The 19526-nt window shown below is 42.6% G+C and overlaps 1 protein-coding gene across 2 annotated transcripts; it reads right to left on the bottom strand.

The window, feature by feature from the left end:
- Positions 1 to 200: 200 nt before the first annotated feature.
- Positions 201 to 19281, bottom strand: NPHS2 (NPHS2 stomatin family member, podocin). 2 transcript variants are annotated; one of them, XM_086343586.1, is made up of 8 exons: positions 18953 to 19281; positions 15002 to 15105; positions 10999 to 11071; positions 10040 to 10122; positions 6992 to 7195; positions 3950 to 4005; positions 2470 to 2548; positions 201 to 1140 (listed from the first exon to the last, which is right to left on the bottom strand). In XM_086343586.1, the coding sequence occupies exons 1-8, from the start codon at positions 19224 to 19226 to the stop codon at positions 862 to 864; spliced, it is 1152 nt and encodes a 383-aa protein (XP_086199712.1). In that variant the 5' UTR covers positions 19227 to 19281; the 3' UTR covers positions 201 to 861. The 2 variants fall into 2 exon arrangements, with proteins under 2 accessions (XP_086199712.1, XP_086199713.1); XM_086343587.1 differs by lacking the exon at positions 6992 to 7195.
- Between the last annotated feature and the right edge of the window lie 245 nt (positions 19282 to 19526).

Below are 19526 nucleotides of genomic sequence, written 5' to 3'. Positions count from 1 at the left end.
TTTGGGTTTTTCCATAATATGTTACAGAAAAACCAAAACAAATTTTTTGGCTAAGCCAAAAACTGGTAAATTCTATTCTGAAAGTACATCAGCCCTATATTTATCACAATGCTTCCTTAGATTATAAGCAACATGTACCACATAAGTGTTTTTATCCTTTTATTTCTCTATTTTAAAAAAAAGAGTCTCTATAAAAATAATTCATTTGAAAGTCTTTAATTAGGTATACATTTTATATCCAGTTCAAGTACTGGAATATGTACTCACAAGTATCTCTCTTTCACTCAGAAATACAGAAGCATCACTGTGGTGCAGCTATCAGAGTCAGGTGCAAAAACCTTGGGTGGAGCATACAAGCTAGAGTGTGGAATGACAGGGAATTATTAAGACGTGCTTTTGAGGAGTTCATAGTAGGAGAGAAGCCTGAATCATAAGTATGAAATTACAACACAGTGTGAAAAGCAAAATGGTAGGGGCATGTAGAAAGGGCTATGGGAGCAAAAGAACCCTTCCCAAAGGGGCTAGAGGGCATCTAGGGAAAAGGACATTTGAACTACATGTTCAGAAGTAAAAATTCAGCCATATGTAGACTCAAAATTCTTTCCGAAGTAGAATGATGGCTAAAGCTCTTTCCCATAATTCCTCTGATCGATGATCCACCTAAACATGTTATATGGCTTCTCTGTCACTACATGATTTCACTGTCTTCCTGTGTGTGTCGCTGCATTGGGGCTTCATGCACTCCAAGGGCATTTCACATGGCAACAAAAGAAAGAGCGGCAACTGAGGACCAAGGGCCTTGCTCGGGGATGTAGCTGTTATACGGAGCCCTCTTTGCAGTCACATGATCCTTGTTTCTTCCTATAACATGGGAGAGTCTTTCTTTTTAGGATTCAGCGGCTCAACAGGTTTGGAAGGATTTGGTAAGGGGATGCCTCCTTGAGTTCTATTGCTTGGAGAAGACAGGAAATTAAGCAAGTCAAATGGCAAAGGTAAAACCACTGTGGAAGGTTTCTCTGTGGACAAGGATTGAAGGGTGTGCAGGTACCGAAGCTGAGCAGCGGCTGGAGTGCCTGATAGAATCTCCGCTGCCATCCTCAGGGACTCGGAGGCGGCCTTCTCCCCTTCTGCAGCAATCATCTAGACAAGGGATGCGAGGAAAAACAATGTGTGATTTTTCTTCTTTGCTCCATGAAGGTTTTAATCCTACTTAGGGTGATTCAACAAACAAGCACTAGCATCTACTGTGGGACAGGTGCTGCTAAGCACAGGGGAGCAGACTGCCTTTTTTCTTAAGATCTTGATCTAGGGAGAGAGAGACACTGTTGATTGTAATGGGCTTTCCAGGTGGCACTAGTGGTAAAGGATCCACCTGGAAGTGCAGAAGATGCAAGAGGCTCAGGTTCAAATCCCCTAGACGAGGAATGGTAACCAACTCCAGTATTTTTGCCTGAAAAATTCCATGGGCAGAGGAGCCTGGTGGACTACCATCCATGGGGTCACAAAGAATTCATTGTAACTTGGTGCAGAATTTGTTAAGAGCTATGACAAGTAGAGATGAAGTGTTAGGGGAATTACTATGTCTGGTGGGCCTTGGAAGAGTAGTAGGGTTTTGCCATTTTAGAGGAAAGGTTGGCCAGCATTCCAGGCAAAGACATGCAATCCTGAAAGAATGACTCCCAACTCAGGTTAGCATTTCAGAAGAAAAAGCACGAAAAAGGTCACCACCCAAATGTCCCCTTAAAGTGAGCAAAGGGCACTAGACTCAGAGATCTAGAAGCTGCTCTGCCCAGAGGACTGCCTTCCTCCCCATCTTTGTCCACCAATGCTCCAAAGTTATCCACCCTCTTGGTAGATGGATACCATCCTTACCTGCTTTCTGTTCTTTAAGGGGAAATCTGCCTCCCCTCCAGCCCTCATTTTCCTCTTCCTGACTCCCTTCCCACCCACACCCAATCCTCTGGTAGCCACATCTTCTCACTGGCACGCCTGAGTAGAGGCCATGCATAGCTCAGCCTCCCCTGGGCTCTAGAGATGAGGGAAGTGTGCTCTGACATGGTTGCACAGAGCTAAGGATACAGGCCTGGGTGTCATTAACCTAGAGGGGACCGGTGACGGATGAGAGATGCCATGCTAGAGAAGAGGAATGGAGTTTGGGGAGATACCTTGGAAAGAGAGTGAAGGCAAGACTCAGGGAGGAGGAGGTCACTGTTACCAATAGCATTAGAGAGAGGGTGTAACAGGGAAAGAGATGTTGCACTGGTCAGTTAGAAGGCTGTGAGCATGCCCAAGGAGAACAATTTTAATAGTGTGGTATGTGCACAAGCCAGATTCCCCCCAGTGCCTGGATGGATAGGTGAGGAGTAAAGGGGAAATGTTCTCCATGAGGAGGCTTTATTTTGCATTTTCTGGAGCTCCTCTGATGCTCCTCCACTGTGCGGGAGGATGGCATGCTCAGGGCTGGCTCACCCGCACTTTGGCTTGTCTTTGGGCTTCAGCTTCCACTGCCAATGAGTGTTGCAGCCCGGCCGGCAGGCGCACATCCTTACTGAAAGAGAAAGCGGATGGGTAGGTGAGTGTGCAGGGCAGCTTTAGCAGCCGGAGCTTTCCGACAAACCTACCACCTTCTCTACGCTCGGTTCACGATATACAGTGGATTCTGATTAAGCAGAGTGCGCCGCCCTAGACCTCTGCACAGACAGTGGGCAGAGAAGAGGGGCTTAAGCATCAGTGCCTCCAATGCGGATTTTTATTATCACTGATGCTGTAGTAGAGCTGTGGTTTTCTCTTTACAAGTAAAGCAAATTTTGTGTTGCTGTATTGGGTTGGCCCAGAAGTTCATTCGGGTTTTTCCATAGCATCTTACAGAAAATGTAAATGAACTTTTTGGCCCACACAACACTATGATAATTTTCCCACTTAAAGTTTAATCTGAATTCTAGCTATTAAATCTAAATAATGACAACAGCCTTGAAGAGCCATGCTATTAATAACGAGGGAAGTCATCTAAGTTGACAAAAGAGGACTGAATCAAAAAGGGTAGAACTGACCAAGTACTTAATCTACTGCATAAAACATACAAAATTGGATTTTTTTCCCCTGATGGTAACTATAAAAAGTACATAGAAAACAACTTAGCAGTTCCTCAGAAAGTTAAATATAGAGTTACCAGATGATCCAGTAATTTCACACCTACATATATACCCAAGAAAAGTGAAAACATGTTCACATATCAACTTGCACATGAATGTTCATTGCGGCCTGATTCATAATGCCCCAAAGTGGAAGCAACCCAAATGTCCATCAACTGAGAGTAGATCAACAAAGCGTGGCATAGCCAGTCACACAATGGCATATTATTCAACTGTAAAAAGGAATGAAACACTGATTCATGCTATACCATGGAGGGACACGGAAAACATTATGGTGAGTGAAGGAAGCCAGACACAAAAGGCCACAGATTGTGTGATTATGTTTATATTAAATTTTTAGAATAGCCAAATCTAGAGAGACAGAGAGGAGTCAGTGGTTGTCAGGGGCTGGGGGTTGAGGCAGAAATGAAGAGTTCCTGCTTAATGGACACAGGTTTTCTTTTGGAGATGATAAAAATCTTCTGGAATTATATGGTAGTGGTGGTTTGTGTCTGTGAATATACTAAAAACCACTGAGTTTCAATTTTAAATGGTTAAAAATGATGAGTTTTATGTTATGTGAATTTTACCTTAGAAAATGTTTAAATCCATAGAAAATACGACAGTTATTTACCCAGATGTTCATAGTGGTTGTGTTATAGTTATAATATGCAAATTTTTCTTTCTTCCAAATTTATGCTAATATAGACGTCTACAGTACTCATTCAATGAAAATAATTTTTCAAATAGAAGTTTTTAAATAAAATCAAAATATTTCCCTTCATCGTATTGTTCTTCCTGGTTAATTTCCTACCCACATTTCTGTTCTCTCCACTTTGATTCCCCAAATACAGGTCACTGCATCCAAGGCAACCTGTGGAAGGAAGAGTTGAGACGTCAGTGGGAACCTCTGGTTGCACGGATGGCCACTGCACTGAGAAAGCACATTTCTTCTGAAAGGACATTATGTCCTTCCCTTTTTCATTTTAACATTATGAGGCCTTGCAAAACACTGTTTAGTTTGCACAGTGCCACTCAACAAGTCAGAGAAGGCAATGGCACCCCACTCCAGTACTCTTGCCTGGAAAATCCCATGGAAGGAGGAGCCTGGTAGGCTGCAGTCCATGGGGTCGCTAGGAGTTGGACACGACTGAGCAACTTCACTTTCACTTTTCACTTTCATGCATTGGAGAAGGAAATGGCAACCCACTCCAGTGTTCTTGCCTGGAGAATCCCAGGGACAGGGGAGCCTGGTGGGCTGCTGTCTCTGGGGTCGCACAGAGTTGGACACGACTGAAGTGACTTATCAGCAGCAGCAACTCAACAAGTACTTGTGGAATTAAAGATGGTGTGGTAGGCTGACTAATGGGTCCTAAAGACATCTCTGGAACCTGTGAATGTCACCCTAAAAGAAACTCTGCAGATGCAATATAAGTTCAAGGTTCTTAAAATGAAGGCCTTATCCTGGATCTTCCCAGTGGGCCCAAAAAGCAACTGCAAGGGTCCTCATAAGAGGGAAGCCTGGTTGGGGTGGGGGACATCTGGCTACAGAGGAGGAGAAAGTGATGTGATGGTGCAAACAGAGGCTGGAGTGCTGTGATTTGAAGACAGAGGAAGGGGCCATGATCTAAAGAATGCAGGCGGCCACCCAACGCTGAAAAGGGCAAGGAAATGGATTCTCCTCTCCAAACCTCCAGAAGGAACCAGCCCCTGCTGACACCTTGACTCTGGCCCAGTGAGATGTGTTTTGGACTTCTGGCCTTGAAACCATAAGATAAAACTGGTGGTGATTTATGGTATTTTGTTACAAAAGCTATAAGAAATAATAGAGATGGTATGTTTGTTAAATTTGCTCTAAAATACATTTATTACTGGGGCTTCCCAGGTGGTGCTAGTGGTAAAGAACTCGCCTGTCAATGTGGAGACGTGAGAGATGTAGGTTCGATCCCTGGGTCAGGAAGATCCCCTGGAGAAGGGCATGGCAACCCACTCTAGTATTTTTGCCTGGAGAATCCCATGGACAGAGGAGTCTGGCGGGCTATAGTCTGTAGGGTCGCAAAGAGTTGGACACAACTGAAGCAACTTAGCACACAGCACATTTGTTAAATTTGTTCTAAAATGCAGTTAGAGAACCAATATTTTTAGTCTCTCTCTCATAGGATATTCTCTCCCATATAATATTCATTTATGGGAGCTTTCACTTCCTGTTGGTGGCACCCGTCTCCCCTACCTCCCCATCCCAGGAGTGGGAAGAGAGGGGCAGGCATGGAGGAATAGGTGGGCCATACTCTTTTTCCTTTTTAACTTATTTCTGATGATTTCTTGGGGACTAGATAGTTAGCTTAGTACACTGGGAACCCTGAGAAGACTAATTTGAGGGGTTGATGAGAGGAAGAAATGTTGAAAAAGACTTCACAGAGGAGGTGGCATCTTAAAGAACAATACAATTTTGCCGGTGGGGAAAAGGGAAGTATTTGGTGCAGTGCTGTGCTGTGCTTAGTCGCTCAGCCATGTCCAACTCTGCAGGAACAACCCAAGAGGAGGCATGGAAGCATAGTCACTGAATGCTGGAGAAACACTCGCCTAGAATATCAGACACACCAGAGGAAAGACGGCAAAGCTGAGGCTACAACAGTTGGGTCATTTATTCACTCATCCAAAAACCCAGGATCTGGCTACTGTGTAAGAGCCCAGGACCAAGTACTGAGGGCAAAAAGATGAATAAAATATGACCACTGACAGAATGGAGTTCAAGGTCTAGGGAAACAAATGTGTAAATACATAAATTATAATTCAGCATAACAAGGGCAAGCTGGAATGTCAAGCATCTGGACCTTATCCATTATCCCTTGAGGAGGGATAAACAGAAAGAGAGGGATGAAAGGAGGATAGAGGGAAGCACACAAGAGTGGTTTTTAAATTCCAGAGCAGCAACTTCTGCGTGTCTTCTTGTTCTAACTTTCTCTCTTTGCAGCTTTTCTTATTTCCTGAATTCTTCCATTTTCACTAGGATGCTAATCCCAGTTTTATCAGTGATGAATTGGATAAGCCACAAATATTCGGACACCTCATTGTCTGAGCTGTGTCTGCCTCATCAAGAATAATTATTATCAGTGCCTTCAATCCTTTGCTGCTTCTGTAGGAGGTCTTCCTTTATCTAGACTTGATCGTAACCTCCTAACTCAGTTCAGGGCCTGGGCGCCTCTTGGCCTCAATGACAGCCTCCATCGCTGATGGTAATTACCACTTGACTGGCCGGCTACCTAGAATGCTGCTCTCTTCTCATCTCTCTTCTGAACACCTCTGCCAACTTGTCTTGGTAAGAATCGTAGACACCCACCCTGGTTGTGAGCGAAGTTGCTGAGCTTGCTCTCTGCGGGGCTAGATGCTGCTGCTTGTGAGGCAGTTCTTGTTTTTCTCTCTTTTCGCCCCAACTCAATCAAATCTGGATCATTGATTGGGTAATTAACCACTTAAAGGTCTGTGATATTTTGCCTCTTTTAACCTGATAAAGTTTTTCAGTCTTTATCATTATTTAACTTTGCTTGTTTCCCCAACTAGACTGTAAGGTCCCCAGATTCATTCCTTATCATCTTTTTATCCCACCAACCCCTCCTTCCAGCCACTGAGTGAGAAGGGTGAGAAGAAAAAGTGTGGCAATGACTGACTAATCGCACAGATGGGTGACTAGGACCGGTTCAGGGACTGATTGGCAACCTCTTAACTGTCAGCTCCTTTCGGGACTGTACCTTTAACAGTGAATGCATGGCACGTGGAAGATTCAGTAAATGGTCAACGAAGAAAGGAATAAAAGGCAAAGCAATATTTCAACATACTTGGTGTTAAACTCATCTAAGTACCTTTACATCTTGAGCAATGTTCTTCCTCTCAAGAAGAATTTCTGTGAGGGATCGATGTGCTAGGAGACGCTTCATGGTGGTTTGCACAAGGAATTGGACAGCTTTGGACACATGAGCAAGACTGTTTAGGAGAAGAGAGGCATTTTCCATGCGATAGTAGCAGATGGCATCTATCTCCATCACAAACATGTCTTTGGTTACAATCTAAGCAGAAAAAAAAATTTTGGATTACAGGCCTGATTCTTGGGCTTCTTTCCCACATAAGGATAGAGGGGTTAAATATGTCCAAAGGGTATTTTCTCAGAGAAAGATAATAGTAAGAAAAAAAAAAAAGAGTAGTTGGCTCAGTCTTTAATCAAATAGACATTGAAAAAAAATATGGAGTTTGTATTAAATATACTAAACAACTCAATTTAAAGGAATCCTGTTACAAATCCTTTTGTAGAAAAATCAGGAATAATTCTCTTATATGAAAACATCCAGTTGATTGTATATCAGGTCTTTTAAAACTGATGCCAAAAAAACCTGCTAAAAGAGCAACACATTCTGGGAAACCAGTACTCACGTGTATTGAGTGTATATTTAGAGGGCAGTTTGTGATACGTATCAAAAGCCCTAAGAGATGTATGTGTACAACATTTCCTTTTTTAGACAAAAGGATATATTTTCAGGATTTAACTGTAAAGATGTGATTCACAGTATTGCTTATTGTAAGAAAAAATGAGAAATAGAGAATTCCCTGGCAGTCCAGTGGTTAGGACTTGGCGCTTTCATTGCTGGAGGTCTGGATTCAATTCCTGGTCTGAGAACTGAGATCCCATATCCCATGCAGTGCCTGTGTGCTTAGTCATGTCCGACTCTTTGCGACCCTTTGGACTGTAGCCCTCCAGGCTCCTGTGTCCATGGGGTTTTCCAGGCAAGAATACTGGAGCGGGTTGCCATTTCCTTCTCCAGGGGATCTTTCTGATCCAGGGATTGAACCCACATCTTCTGTGTCTCCTGCATTGCAGGTGGATTCTTTACCCACTGAGCCATCAGGGAAGCCCATGCCATGCACTGCAGCAGCCAAAAAAGTTTAGAAATAATATCAACAATGGGGAATTAGTTGAGTAAATTCCAGTTATTAAACTCAATCAGTTAAGTAAATTAATTGAGTAAAATCCACATAATGAAATGCTGTGTGTCTATTTAAAACAGAGGTAGAAACATAGCTAATATGGTAACAGTATATTTTTGAGTGAAAAAGGATAGGTGACCAAATAGTATGTATGGTATGATTGATATATATGATGTATATATGATATGTATGTATATATATATATATATACACACACACTTGTCTGAAAGTATAACCACATATATAGAAAAGTTTGAAGGATACATTCCAAAATATCAACTCTGTGGGTAACAGGATTAGGTGTATGTTTTATTCCTTTTTTACATTTTGTTATCTAAAATAAGCCTTTTAAACAAATATTATTTTTATTCACATTTCTGTTTGCCAGAAGAAAGAATGAGAAAGAACCTCAAACTGAAAGTAGGAGACCTTTTAGGAAAGGCTTATAAATCAGAATCAGTAACAGGAAAGTCTAGATGTAAACTCAACATTTAACTTTTAATTGTGGTAAAATGAACAGAACATCAAATTCACCATCTTAACCATTTTGACATGCACAATTCAGTAGGATTAAGTACATTCACACTGTTGAGCAACAAGCATCCAGAACCCTTTTCATCCTGCAACACTGAAACCCACTGAACACCTGTCAGTTCTCTCCTCCCCCAGTCCCCACAACCATCCTTCACTTTCTGTTGCTTTTTTTTCACTCCTCGAGGTTCCTCATACAGAAGGAATCACACAGTATTTGTCTTTTTGTGACTGGCTGATTTCACTTAGCATAATTTTCCCAAGGTTCATCCATGTTGTAGTGTGTGCCAGAATTTCATTCCTTTTTAAGGCTGATTATTATTCCATTGCCAGTATATGCCACATTTTGTTTATTCAGCCATTGATGGGCACATGGATTGCTGCCACCTTTGTGGCTATTGTGAAAAACTGATGCTATGCACCCAGGTATATAAGCATCTTTTCAATTAGCCTGCTTTCAATTCTTTGGAGTCTATATACCCAAAAGTAGAATTGGTAGATTATATGGTAATTCTATTTTTAATTTTTGAGTAACTGTTTTCTACAGTAGCTGCACCATTTTACATTCCCACCAACAGTATACAAGCGTTCCAATTTCTCTACATCTTTGCCAACACATTATTTTGTTTTTTTCTTAATAATTGCCATCCTAATAGATGTGAGGTGGTATCTCATTGTGTTTTTTATTTGCATTTCTCTAATGATTTTAGTGATGCAGAGCATCTTTTCACATGTTTATTGGCTATTTAAATATCATCTTTGGAGAAATATGTCCATTCAAGTCAAAGTATATACAATATATCATATATCGAGGGCAATCTTCTTTACTCAGTCATTCAATTTGAATATTAATCTTATCTAGAGAATATCATAACAGCAACATCCAGATGTATTTGACCAAATTATTGGGTACCATGCCTTAGTCAGGTTGACACATAAAATTAACTATCACTAAGGCCTTTGTCCTGGAGAAGGAAATGGCAACCCACTCCAGTGTTCTTGCCTGGAGAATTCCAGGGACAGAGGAGCCTGGTGGGCTGCTGTCTATGGGGTTGCACAGAGTTAGACACGACTGAAGTGACTTAACAACAACAAGGACTTTGTCCATTTTACTTGGATTGTTTGCTTACTTGTTGAGTTAAGGTTTAATATATTTTGGATATTAACCTCTTATAAGAGATATTTGCAATTTTTCCCCATTCTATAAGTTGCCTTTTCATTCTGCTGATTGTGTCCTTTGATGTATCAGAGTTTTAAATTTTGATGTAGTCTCTCTCTCTCTCTCTCTCTCTTTTTCCCTGCTTTTGAGCAAGGATAGTCATTTTCTTCTAGGCCAGAATTGGTAGAGTGCTTAGCCAGGAAAAATGTAGACAGAAAGCAAAATCCCCCACTTGACTTACCTCATGAAAGGGTATCTCCAAGGTTTGGAGACGAAGGTCAACCTTGTGGTAGGTATCCAGGCAGGGCAAAAAGAAGAAAAGGCCTAGAAGGGGGTGGGGAGGGGATAAGGGAAGTGACAGGTGAATAGCTGGCATGGAGGCTGTTTGGGGTTCACTTTTTTGGTGTCAGGTTGATGCTGCATCACTTTTCTTAGCCTCCATGGTCTATGCATGGACCATCGGGCCATCACACCTCCATCCTGTGTTGTGTTTTTTGTTGCTAAGTTTACCAAATAATTTGTTGTTCCATGGGGGACATGTTTAAGGGTAAAAGGAAAGGACTACACCAGGACAACAGGCATAATCAGGGATTATACCCAGTAAAATGGGCTGTATGGTCAGCTTGGTCATGGTGCTGACCTGTGCAGATCTTGGGTTACACATCTGTCTCCTTCACCAGATTTAAACTCTCTAACACGAGTGTCTTATGCATTATTGTTAGCGTTAGTACCGAACTAATGGTGCTCTGTACAAAACTAGTTTTTCAATCCATGTGTGTACCAAGGTGACAAACTTTAGAGCCAGCAACCTCCATGTGGTATTTCTTATACTGGGAGTCCCAGAGGTAATCAGAACAACAGCATAGCGATACCAGCCTCTGGTTGGCTAGTTAGTCCTCACCCACCCAGTATAATGTGTAGGGTGCCTGACCATAGGTCCTAACCTACTTCCTACTCCAGCCAATCTGGCCCTGGCCTATGGCTCTCTGCATCCACTCTCTTTTGGTCGCTAGTGACCTGGTAGTAATGCTCTCTGAAGAATTTCTTAATAACCGGTGTTACAAATAACAGACTGAAAAATGAAGATATCATGAGTCAAGTTACTTCATGTAGTCTGAGGGCCATATTGCAAATAAACATGAATTGATGAAATTGGCAAGTCTCTTGTGGGGGGTGGTGTGTAAAGAAGATTGTTCTTACCAGGGCCTTTGGCTCGTCCAGGAAGCAGATGTCCCAGTCGGAATATAATTACTCTCTCATACTCCTGTACAACCTAAAGGGAAATGTAATACTTTTGAATTACTCTAAGAGAAAAAAATGAAGTCTTCAAAAGACCTTGGCATGACAGTGATTATAAGTATCAGAAATTTCCTTTAAAAAAATTTCCCTTAAAACTTACATTTTCAAAATACATAGGAACCAATGAAAAAGTATAGTGGCCATGTTAATTTTTGAGCTTGTGGACAGAATTTTGATTAAGGACTCATGATTGTCTAAAAAATAATTGCTTCCACCAAATCAAAGGAATCACAGCATATTTAATCTTATATTTTTGCTGTGACTGATGCATTAATAGCTTTTACATGAATCTCTTATTAGCTACATACAAACTTTATGGCAGACATGCAGGTGCTCAGATCACCCTTCAAGAAGAGCCTGCTATATGTTGTCTGTAGGTGACACACTTTCTAGTCAAAAACACAAACAGGTTGAAAGTAAAAGGATAGAAAAAACTACACCACACAGAGTAACCAAAAAATAGCAGGAATGACCACACTGATATCTGACAAAATGGAGTTTAAAACCAACACACCAAAATGTTACTAGTGATAAAGAGGGACATTGTGCAATGGTAAAAGTGTCAATGCATTAGGAAAGTATAACAACAGTAAACATGTATGTACCTAAAAATAGAGCTCCAGAATATATAAGGCAAAAACCAAAAGAAGATAAAAATAGATAATTCAACAGTAATTGTTAGAGACTTTACTATCCCACTTTCAATTGTGGGTAAAAGAACTAGACGCAAGGTCAACAAAGAAAGAAAAGATTTCAACAACACCATAAGTGAACTAGACCTGACAGATATCTATGCATAATTCCACTCAACAATAGACGAGTACATATTCTTTTCGTGAAAACATGGAACATCTCCAGGATAGACCATGTGGTAGGCCATTTAAGAAAACCTCAATAAATTTAGAAGGATTGAAACCATACAAAGTATATTCTCCTCTAACAATGAAATGAAATTAGAAATCAATAACAAAAGGATATTTGGGAAATTAAATCACACACTCTAACCAACAGGTCAAAGAATTTATCACAAAAGGAACTGAAAAACACTTTGAGATGAATGAAAACAAAACCTCAAGATACCAAAATGAATGGGATGAAACTAAAGCAATGCTTAGAGGAAAATTTATAGCTGTAAATATCTATAATAAATGAGAAGAAATATCTCAAAATAATACACTAATTTTTTGATGCTAGAAACAGAAACACAAACTAAACCCAAAGTAAGCAAAAAGAAAAAAGATTATAGTGGAAATAAATGCAATAGAAAATAGAAAAACGTTAGAGAATATTAATTGAAACCATAGTTGGACCCAAAGAACCATAGTTGGTTCTTTGAAAAGTTCAACAAAATTGACAAATATTTAGCTAGAATGACCAAGAAAAAAGAGAAGATTAAAATGTTGAAATCAGGAGCCAAAGAGGAATGACAGAGACATCACTACTATCCTTATAGAAATAAAAAAGATTATAGATGAAAATACTATGAACAACTATACACCAATAAATTAGATAACAAGTAAAATAAACAAATTCCTAAAGAGTCATAAACTACCAAAACTGATTCAAGAAGGAAAAATAAAAGTGAAAAAGACCCAGAATTAAAAGATTGAATTAGTAGTTTAAAAATTTCCAACAAAGAAAAGTCCAGGGCCAGATGACCTCACTGGTAAATTCTGCCCAACATTTAAAGAGGAATTATTAGCAGTTCTTCACAAATTCTCCCACCTCATTCTCTGAGGCCAGGATTACCCTGATACCAAAACAAGACAGAGACATCACAAGAAAGGAAAACTATAGACCAATATCTCTCATGAATATAAATGTAAAACTCCTTAACAAGAATAACAAGCAACCTGACTCCAATAACATATTAAAAGGTTTATACACTCTAACCAAATGGGACTTATCCTAGGAATATATAGTTGATTTAACACCCAAAATTCAATGAATACAATATACCACATTAGGAGAATAAAGAGCAAATATCATGTCATCGTCTCAATGGGTGAAGAAAAGGCATTTGACAAAATCCAACACTCTTATGAAGATGCAGGAGAAGAACAGGGGGAAGGAGAGCTTGCGTGAAATTGGCAACAGCCTCAGCAGCATCTGCAGCCTTCCCGCCAAACACACGCTCTTCTTGGCCACTCTGGCCAGTGACTAAGAATGGCAGGGACACAAGGGCCTGGCCATTTCTGTCCATTGTGAGACTCATCTCCGAGGCAAACTTCGCTCAGGAGTTCCCTTTCAGTAGGTCCAAGACTTTCTTGAAGGTGTCCCCCAGTCTGAGGCTCCTTCTGTCCAATCCTTCCTTCCCCTTCTCAGATCACAAGTGTTAGATCTGCCTCATTCGCGGAAGGCTTTCCCTTCCCTACTTCTCTCTCAATCTTTCTTACAATGTCTCCCCACAAATCCGTTGCACTTCTAATTCCATCTTGGTACGTTCTTCCTGAACTGACACAAGTCTTCATTTACTTCAGGGACAGCTTCAGACACATGTAAAACCACCTGTGTGTGCATGCCAAGTTGCTTCAGTCGTGTCTCGTGATCCTATGGACTGTTGCCTGCCAGGCTCCACTGTCCATGGGATTCTATAGGCAAGAATACTGGAGTGGGTTGCCATGCCCTCCTCCAGGGGACCTTCTGGCCTCAGGGATGGAACCTTCACCTCTTACCTCTCCTGGTGCCTGGTATTGGTAGGCAGGAGGAGAAGGCAATGGCACCCCACTCCAGTACTTTTGCCTGGAAAATCCCATGGACGGAGGAGCCCGGTAGGCTGCAGTCCATGGGGTCGCTAGAGTCGGACAGGACTGAGCGACTTCACTTTCACTTTTCCCTTTCATGCATTGGAGAAGGAAATGGCAGCCCACTCCAGTGTTCTTGCCTGGAGAATCCCAGGGACGGGGAAGCCTGGCGGGCTGCCGTCTCTGGGGTCACACAGAGTCGGACACGACTGAAGCGACTCAGCAGCAGCAGCAGGTTCTTTACCACTAGTGCCACCTATGGGCCCAAGATGTTTGTCATTCGTGATCTCTTGAAGCTGCCTGAGGTTTCCTGGATGTGTTAATAATAGGCATCCTGACCTATTCTGGGCTGGCCTTTGTGTTAGCATAGAGTGTAGATCAACTGGATATAGGTCCTGTCTTGAAGGGGCTCTCAGTCTAATGGCAGAGATTGAAGTGAGTGAAAGTCGCTCAGTCCTGTCCGATTCTTTTCAAAGAAGAAAGAAAGTCAAGTCGCTCAGTCGTGTCCGACTCTTTGCAACCCCATGGACTGTAGCCTACCAGGCTCCTCCGTCCATGGGATTTTCCAGGCAAGAATACAGGAGTGGGTTGCCATTTCCTTCTCCAGGGCATCTTCCCCACCCAGGGACTGAAACCGGGTCTCCCGCATTGTAGGCAAACGCTTTACTGTCTGAGCCACCAGGGAAGTCCAACTCTGCAACCCCATGGCCTATACAGTCCGTGGAATTCTCTAGGCCAGAATACTGGAATGGGTAGCTGTTCCCTTCTCCAAGGGATCTTCCCAACACAGGGATCAAACCCAGGTCTCCCTCATTGCAGGTGGATTCTTAACCAGCTGAGCCACCAGGGAAGCCCAAGAATACTGATGTGGACTGGGTATCCACAAACATTATACTTGTGGTAATTGCTAGAATGGATGAGAAAGGTGGGGGAGATGTGAGCACAAGGAAGGGAATGACAGTCTAGAGGAGTCAGGGAAAGCTTCTCGATTCTCTTTGAGCAGGTATAAACGAGTAACAGCTTTTCTGCAAAGTGAGTGGGAGTGACCGCATTCCTTGCAGAGCAGACAGCAAGTATCAAAACACAGAAATGAGAGTGGACATGGGGTGGCGAGTGAGAGACATCAGGGAATTACTTGTTAGGTCCTCATGGAATCTCACCTTTATGCAGAACCAGATAGAAAAAGGGAAGGTCACGATGATGAAGAGCAGGGATGTGAGGACAAGAAGCCACTCACAGGCCCCTAAACTGGAAGACTTGGTACCTTGAAAAAAGAAAAAGAAAAATTATATTGGAACTTCACCACATTTACTGACTAGCACCTCTAGCTCAGTCCTTGATATTAGGGTCGGATCAGTTTGTAGACTTTGCTGGACAGTTTGTAGAATGAGCTGAACATCAGTGTGGTCATTTCCCAGAGCCTGTCTGTGCGACGGGCTTTGGGGGCCGACGGAAGGTGGAATAGGCTCCTGGGAAGGCAGCGGTGGGCACCCTGCAACAAGCACAGCATCTGGACGTGTGGTCTGGGCTCCAGTTCTGGTGCCACCATTTTCTGTTCAGATGGCCTTAGCAAGGCACACAACCTCTCAGTTTCCTCATCTATTCAAGGAAATACTTTCATCACCTGACTATTTCATAATAACTGTCTCATGGGATATTTCATATCTGGCATAAGGATGAAATGACATATACACACACAAGCACTAAACTGTTTTTTTGTGTGTGTGTATGTGTGTGTGGTGTTGTTATTTGAAGTGATTCAAAACACATGTGTCCAGAGGTTTATCTTCCCTGAAATTACAACCCCATCTATCACTTGCCCCAATAACTGAAATTTCTGCATGAGAGCCCCTTCTTGTTTTCTTTTTAAGTTGCTTTTTGTTTTGTTTTTTTTGGCTGCAACCCACAGCTTGTGGGATCTTAGATCCCCCTGACCAGGGACAGAACCAGGGACCCCACAGGGCAAGTTCCAACTCGTAACCACTAGAGTGCCAGAGAATTCCTGGGAGCCCCTTCTTTGGGTAAAGGTGTGGATCTTTAGACAATCTCTGAAAATCACCTTTGTGGGGTAATATTAGCCCATCTGTGCCTATAAAAAGGTGATAAGGAACTGGAGTACAGACCATCCAGGTTGCTTGAGTGATAAATGAAATGGTATTTATATCAGGGAAAGTTCATCTCAAAAACACAAGCTTCTTAGGGCCTTGTCTTATTTACACTGTGTCCCAGGACTAGAGTAGTGCCTGAAACATACATTCAGCAAATAATTCTTGAATGTAGAAAGGAAGGCGAAATGGATAGTGAAAATGATTTAAATGCAATAGTTACAGAAATCTCAAGAATTTTAATCTTTAGGTACTAGAATATTGGCCAAAGGGACACTATTTGTCAGTTTAAAAAAATCTCATAGAGAACTAGAAGGTGACTAAAGATTACAAATGGTAAGAAGCCTATTTTTAAGAGAAGGGATAGAAACGGATAACTAATTAGTGGGCCTGAAAATTTTATTTCCATGCTGGGAAAGTAACTGGAAAGGTCATCACCAAACTGATGTGCAGATTAATTGAAGAGGGCAGATAAACAAGATGCATCAGCACAAAACTAAGCTCAGTGCTAAATGCCAATCTGTGGTGGTTCCCAAATGGTGTCCCACAGAACACTAATCCCACAGGGTGCCCCACAGATCAAGAGTTCCCAGAATAAATGAGTTTAGAAAATACTGTGTAGTGTTCCCCTCCTGGAGCTCCCAACAGTCATGGGCATGCTGAAGCTAGGAGAATCCCTTCAGCAAAGAAGCCTTCTTAACTTTGTTTAACCTAGTATTTCCCAAAATTTGACCAGGTGATATTTTCTCCAAACGAATTCATGTTCCATAGAATTTATTTCTCATGCAACCTGTTTGGGGAGAGATGACTCTATCAGCATCACATTGGTTTTTACAATATTCTTTCCTGAGAGCAATAGTAGTGTTCTTGCCATGTTTAAAATAATATTTCATTTGCCAGTGATAAGCATGGTAAGTAAAAATAAATAAATGCACATACAGACAAAATTTACATTTTGTAAGTGAAGAAAGCCCTCAAAATTCCTTCATATAATAGGTAGAAAACTAATATCTATACCCAAATATAACTTAGAAGTTTTACTAACAAAGTATTTTTCTCTTAAAATGAGTTCCTTGAACATCCAGTTTGTTAGGTTTAAATGAAACATCACATGTTAAAGTCAAAAGAGCCTTTAGATATGCCTTAGTGCGAGAATCCCCAACATTTCAATGAAGTGAAGCTTCTTTTTGTTTCTCCCAGTCTTAGGTAGCCTGGTAGAAATGTGGTGCTACATGAGGAGGAGAGGGGGTATTGCTGTGTCTGCTCCCCTTTCCTCTGGGAACCACAGAAAGCTCCCAGTCAAGGACTCAGCAAGTGAGTCTCATCCTTAAGGTGACTCATCCCCTACTTGGGGGGCCTCGAGCTCTAGTGACTTTATAGCTGAACAGACGGAATGAGGCCCACAGTGTGAAGCTACTGGCCCAAGGCCACCGCTAGCTGGTGGCAGTGCTGGAACCATGACCAGAAATCAGGCAGAGCACGCTGCAAGGATGGGCTTTTCAATAAGACTTATTCTGAGATTCTGGCTTCTCTAGTTTCCACCTGTAGGTCTTGGGCAATAACAATTTCTCAGCATTTTTTCTTATCTGTGCCATAGGAATGATACTACTCAGTAAAGCACCTAGCTTGTGCCTGGCACAAAGTAAGGGGTCCAAAAAATGGAGCTCCCTTCTTTTCCTACCCCACCCATATGATCTGAAGCACAAGACTTACCAGATCTCTAACCTCAGCATTAATGTAGCAGTGAATCCAATAACCCTTTAATAATCAGAAATTTCTGATCCATGAAAAGGCATCAGGTAGGAAAAACAGCCTTAACATGGTCAACATAAACCACAGCCCAACTGCTGGAATCTTTCTCAAGTCATAGCTTTCAATGCTACAGCATATGGGGCAGTGCCGCTGGCTGGGAAATGTTAAAATTTCGTAGTCAGCAGAATGTAGTATAACACTATTCCTTATTTACCTTCCTTTAGAGTTAAACCTCCTTCATCCTATAATTAAGATAGTGAGTTTTTGCTTCATTCATTATAAGATGGATTGAAGTCAGGGACTTCCCTGGTGGTCCAGTAGTTAAGATTCCACCTTCCACTTCAGGAGGCATGAGGTCAGCTCCTGGTCAGGGAACTAAGGTTCCACACGCCACAGGGTGTGGCCAAAAATTAAATTAAAAAAAAAAAAAAAAAAAAGGATTGGAAGCAGATAAATTTGTTCCTAACAGTTGTTTCACCTGCAGAAGCCAAAGAGACGCTTTTCCCTGTGATTCTCTCCCTTTGGTCTAACTTGCCTCTTTTAGCTTGCAAAGATTCTGCTCTGAGCATTTATATTATATGTATATTCTTTCCAGGCTTTGTGTAAGATACGCACTTTGAGTGTTTATCTTAGCTCATTTTAATGTTTATGTTAGCTCATTTTATCCTCACAATTACCCTCTGTGGTGGGTACTGTTGGTATCCCCATTTGATAGATGGGTAAGGCTCTGCCTATGATCAAATGGTTAGTTGAGATCTGGCTTTTCTGTACTTGGCTGTCTCTACTTTTTAGAAAGACCGATCAGCACAAAGAAAGTGTAAAATGCTTTTAGGTTAAGTCTGATGAAGAGCCGAGAATAAGCTACAAACTACCCTGAATCATCAGCTCCTGCATTTCTTTAACTAGGAGCCCACATACTCTTCCAGACACAGGAGCAGCTGCGAGGTTCCTTTGGCATGTTGGTCCCCAACCTGGACCACACTCCCTCCCACCTCCCAGCCGTGGCTGACCCCTGCCATCAATGGTATTTGGTGGATGTTATTTGTATTTCTTCTGATGCATTTTGGTCTTCACCACTGGTGGGTCAGCGGGTCCTAACTCGCTTTCATTTCCTGGGAATCTGAGCAGGTCCAGCCGGCTGCTCTTACCTCTGTAGCTCTCAGGGAGGTGACTCGTTGCACCCTAACTGACATTTCTTGGGTACCACTTGGAAAGACCGCACCCTCTCCCGGGGCCTCAGCCTGCCCGCTGTACCTTCCTCGGGCCGCTCGCTCTCCAGCAGCGCCACCACTTCGGTGCCCTCTTCGCCAGAGCCCCGGACTTCATCCACGTCCACCACAGTGGCTGCCGGCGCTCGGGGCTCGCCCGGGCTCCCTGCCCGCCCGAGGGCCGGCTGCTCCGGCTCGGCATCCCGGCGCCCGCGGCCTCGGCCGCCCCTGTCTGTCTTCGCCCTTTTGCTCTCCTTGTGCGAGGAGCCGCTGCCTCTCCTGTGGGCGTCTCTGGAGGAGCTGCGAGCCCTCTTCTCCATCCTCAGAGCGACCCGGCCCGGGAGTGCGGTTCCTGCGGCGTCTCTTGGCAGTGATGCAGGCGCATCCCTGGGGGAGAATATAATGACCGTGAGCGGGGGCGGGACACCAGAGGTGTGCGGGCGGGGCCCTGCTCAAGGTGAAACCCGACAGCTGTTTCTCAGAGGAACCGGGGTCCGGGCGCGCCGCCCTTGAGACTCGGTGCCACCTTCAGCATTGAGTTTGTGTGAGAGCCCGTGTGCCAGGTTAAAACGTTTTAAAATGTGTTTCTAGAGACGAACATTTGAACTGAAATATCACGC

Source organism: Bos grunniens, chromosome 16, assembly GCF_055505025.1.
Source record: "Bos grunniens cultivar Pamir isolate PY7600 chromosome 16, Bosgru_T2T1.0, whole genome shotgun sequence".
In the NCBI taxonomy this organism is placed as follows: Eukaryota; Metazoa; Chordata; class Mammalia; order Artiodactyla; family Bovidae; genus Bos; species Bos grunniens.
This window is presented reverse-complemented; position numbering and strand designations above follow the sequence as displayed.

Excerpts from the sequence above, each read along its gene's own strand:
- NPHS2 (XM_086343586.1), bottom strand. The coding sequence starts at position 19,226 with ATGGAGAAGAGGGCTCGCAGCTCCTCCAGAGACGCCCACAGGAGAGGC. Across the intron at positions 15,106-18,952 it reads GAGCGAGCGGCCCGAGGAAG|GTACCAAGTCTTCCAGTTTA; the intron begins GTACAGCGGGCA and ends TCTTTTTTCAAG. Across the intron at positions 10,123-10,998 it reads TGGACGAGCCAAAGGCCCTG|GCCTTTTCTTCTTTTTGCCC; the intron begins GTAAGAACAATC and ends ACCCCCTTCTAG.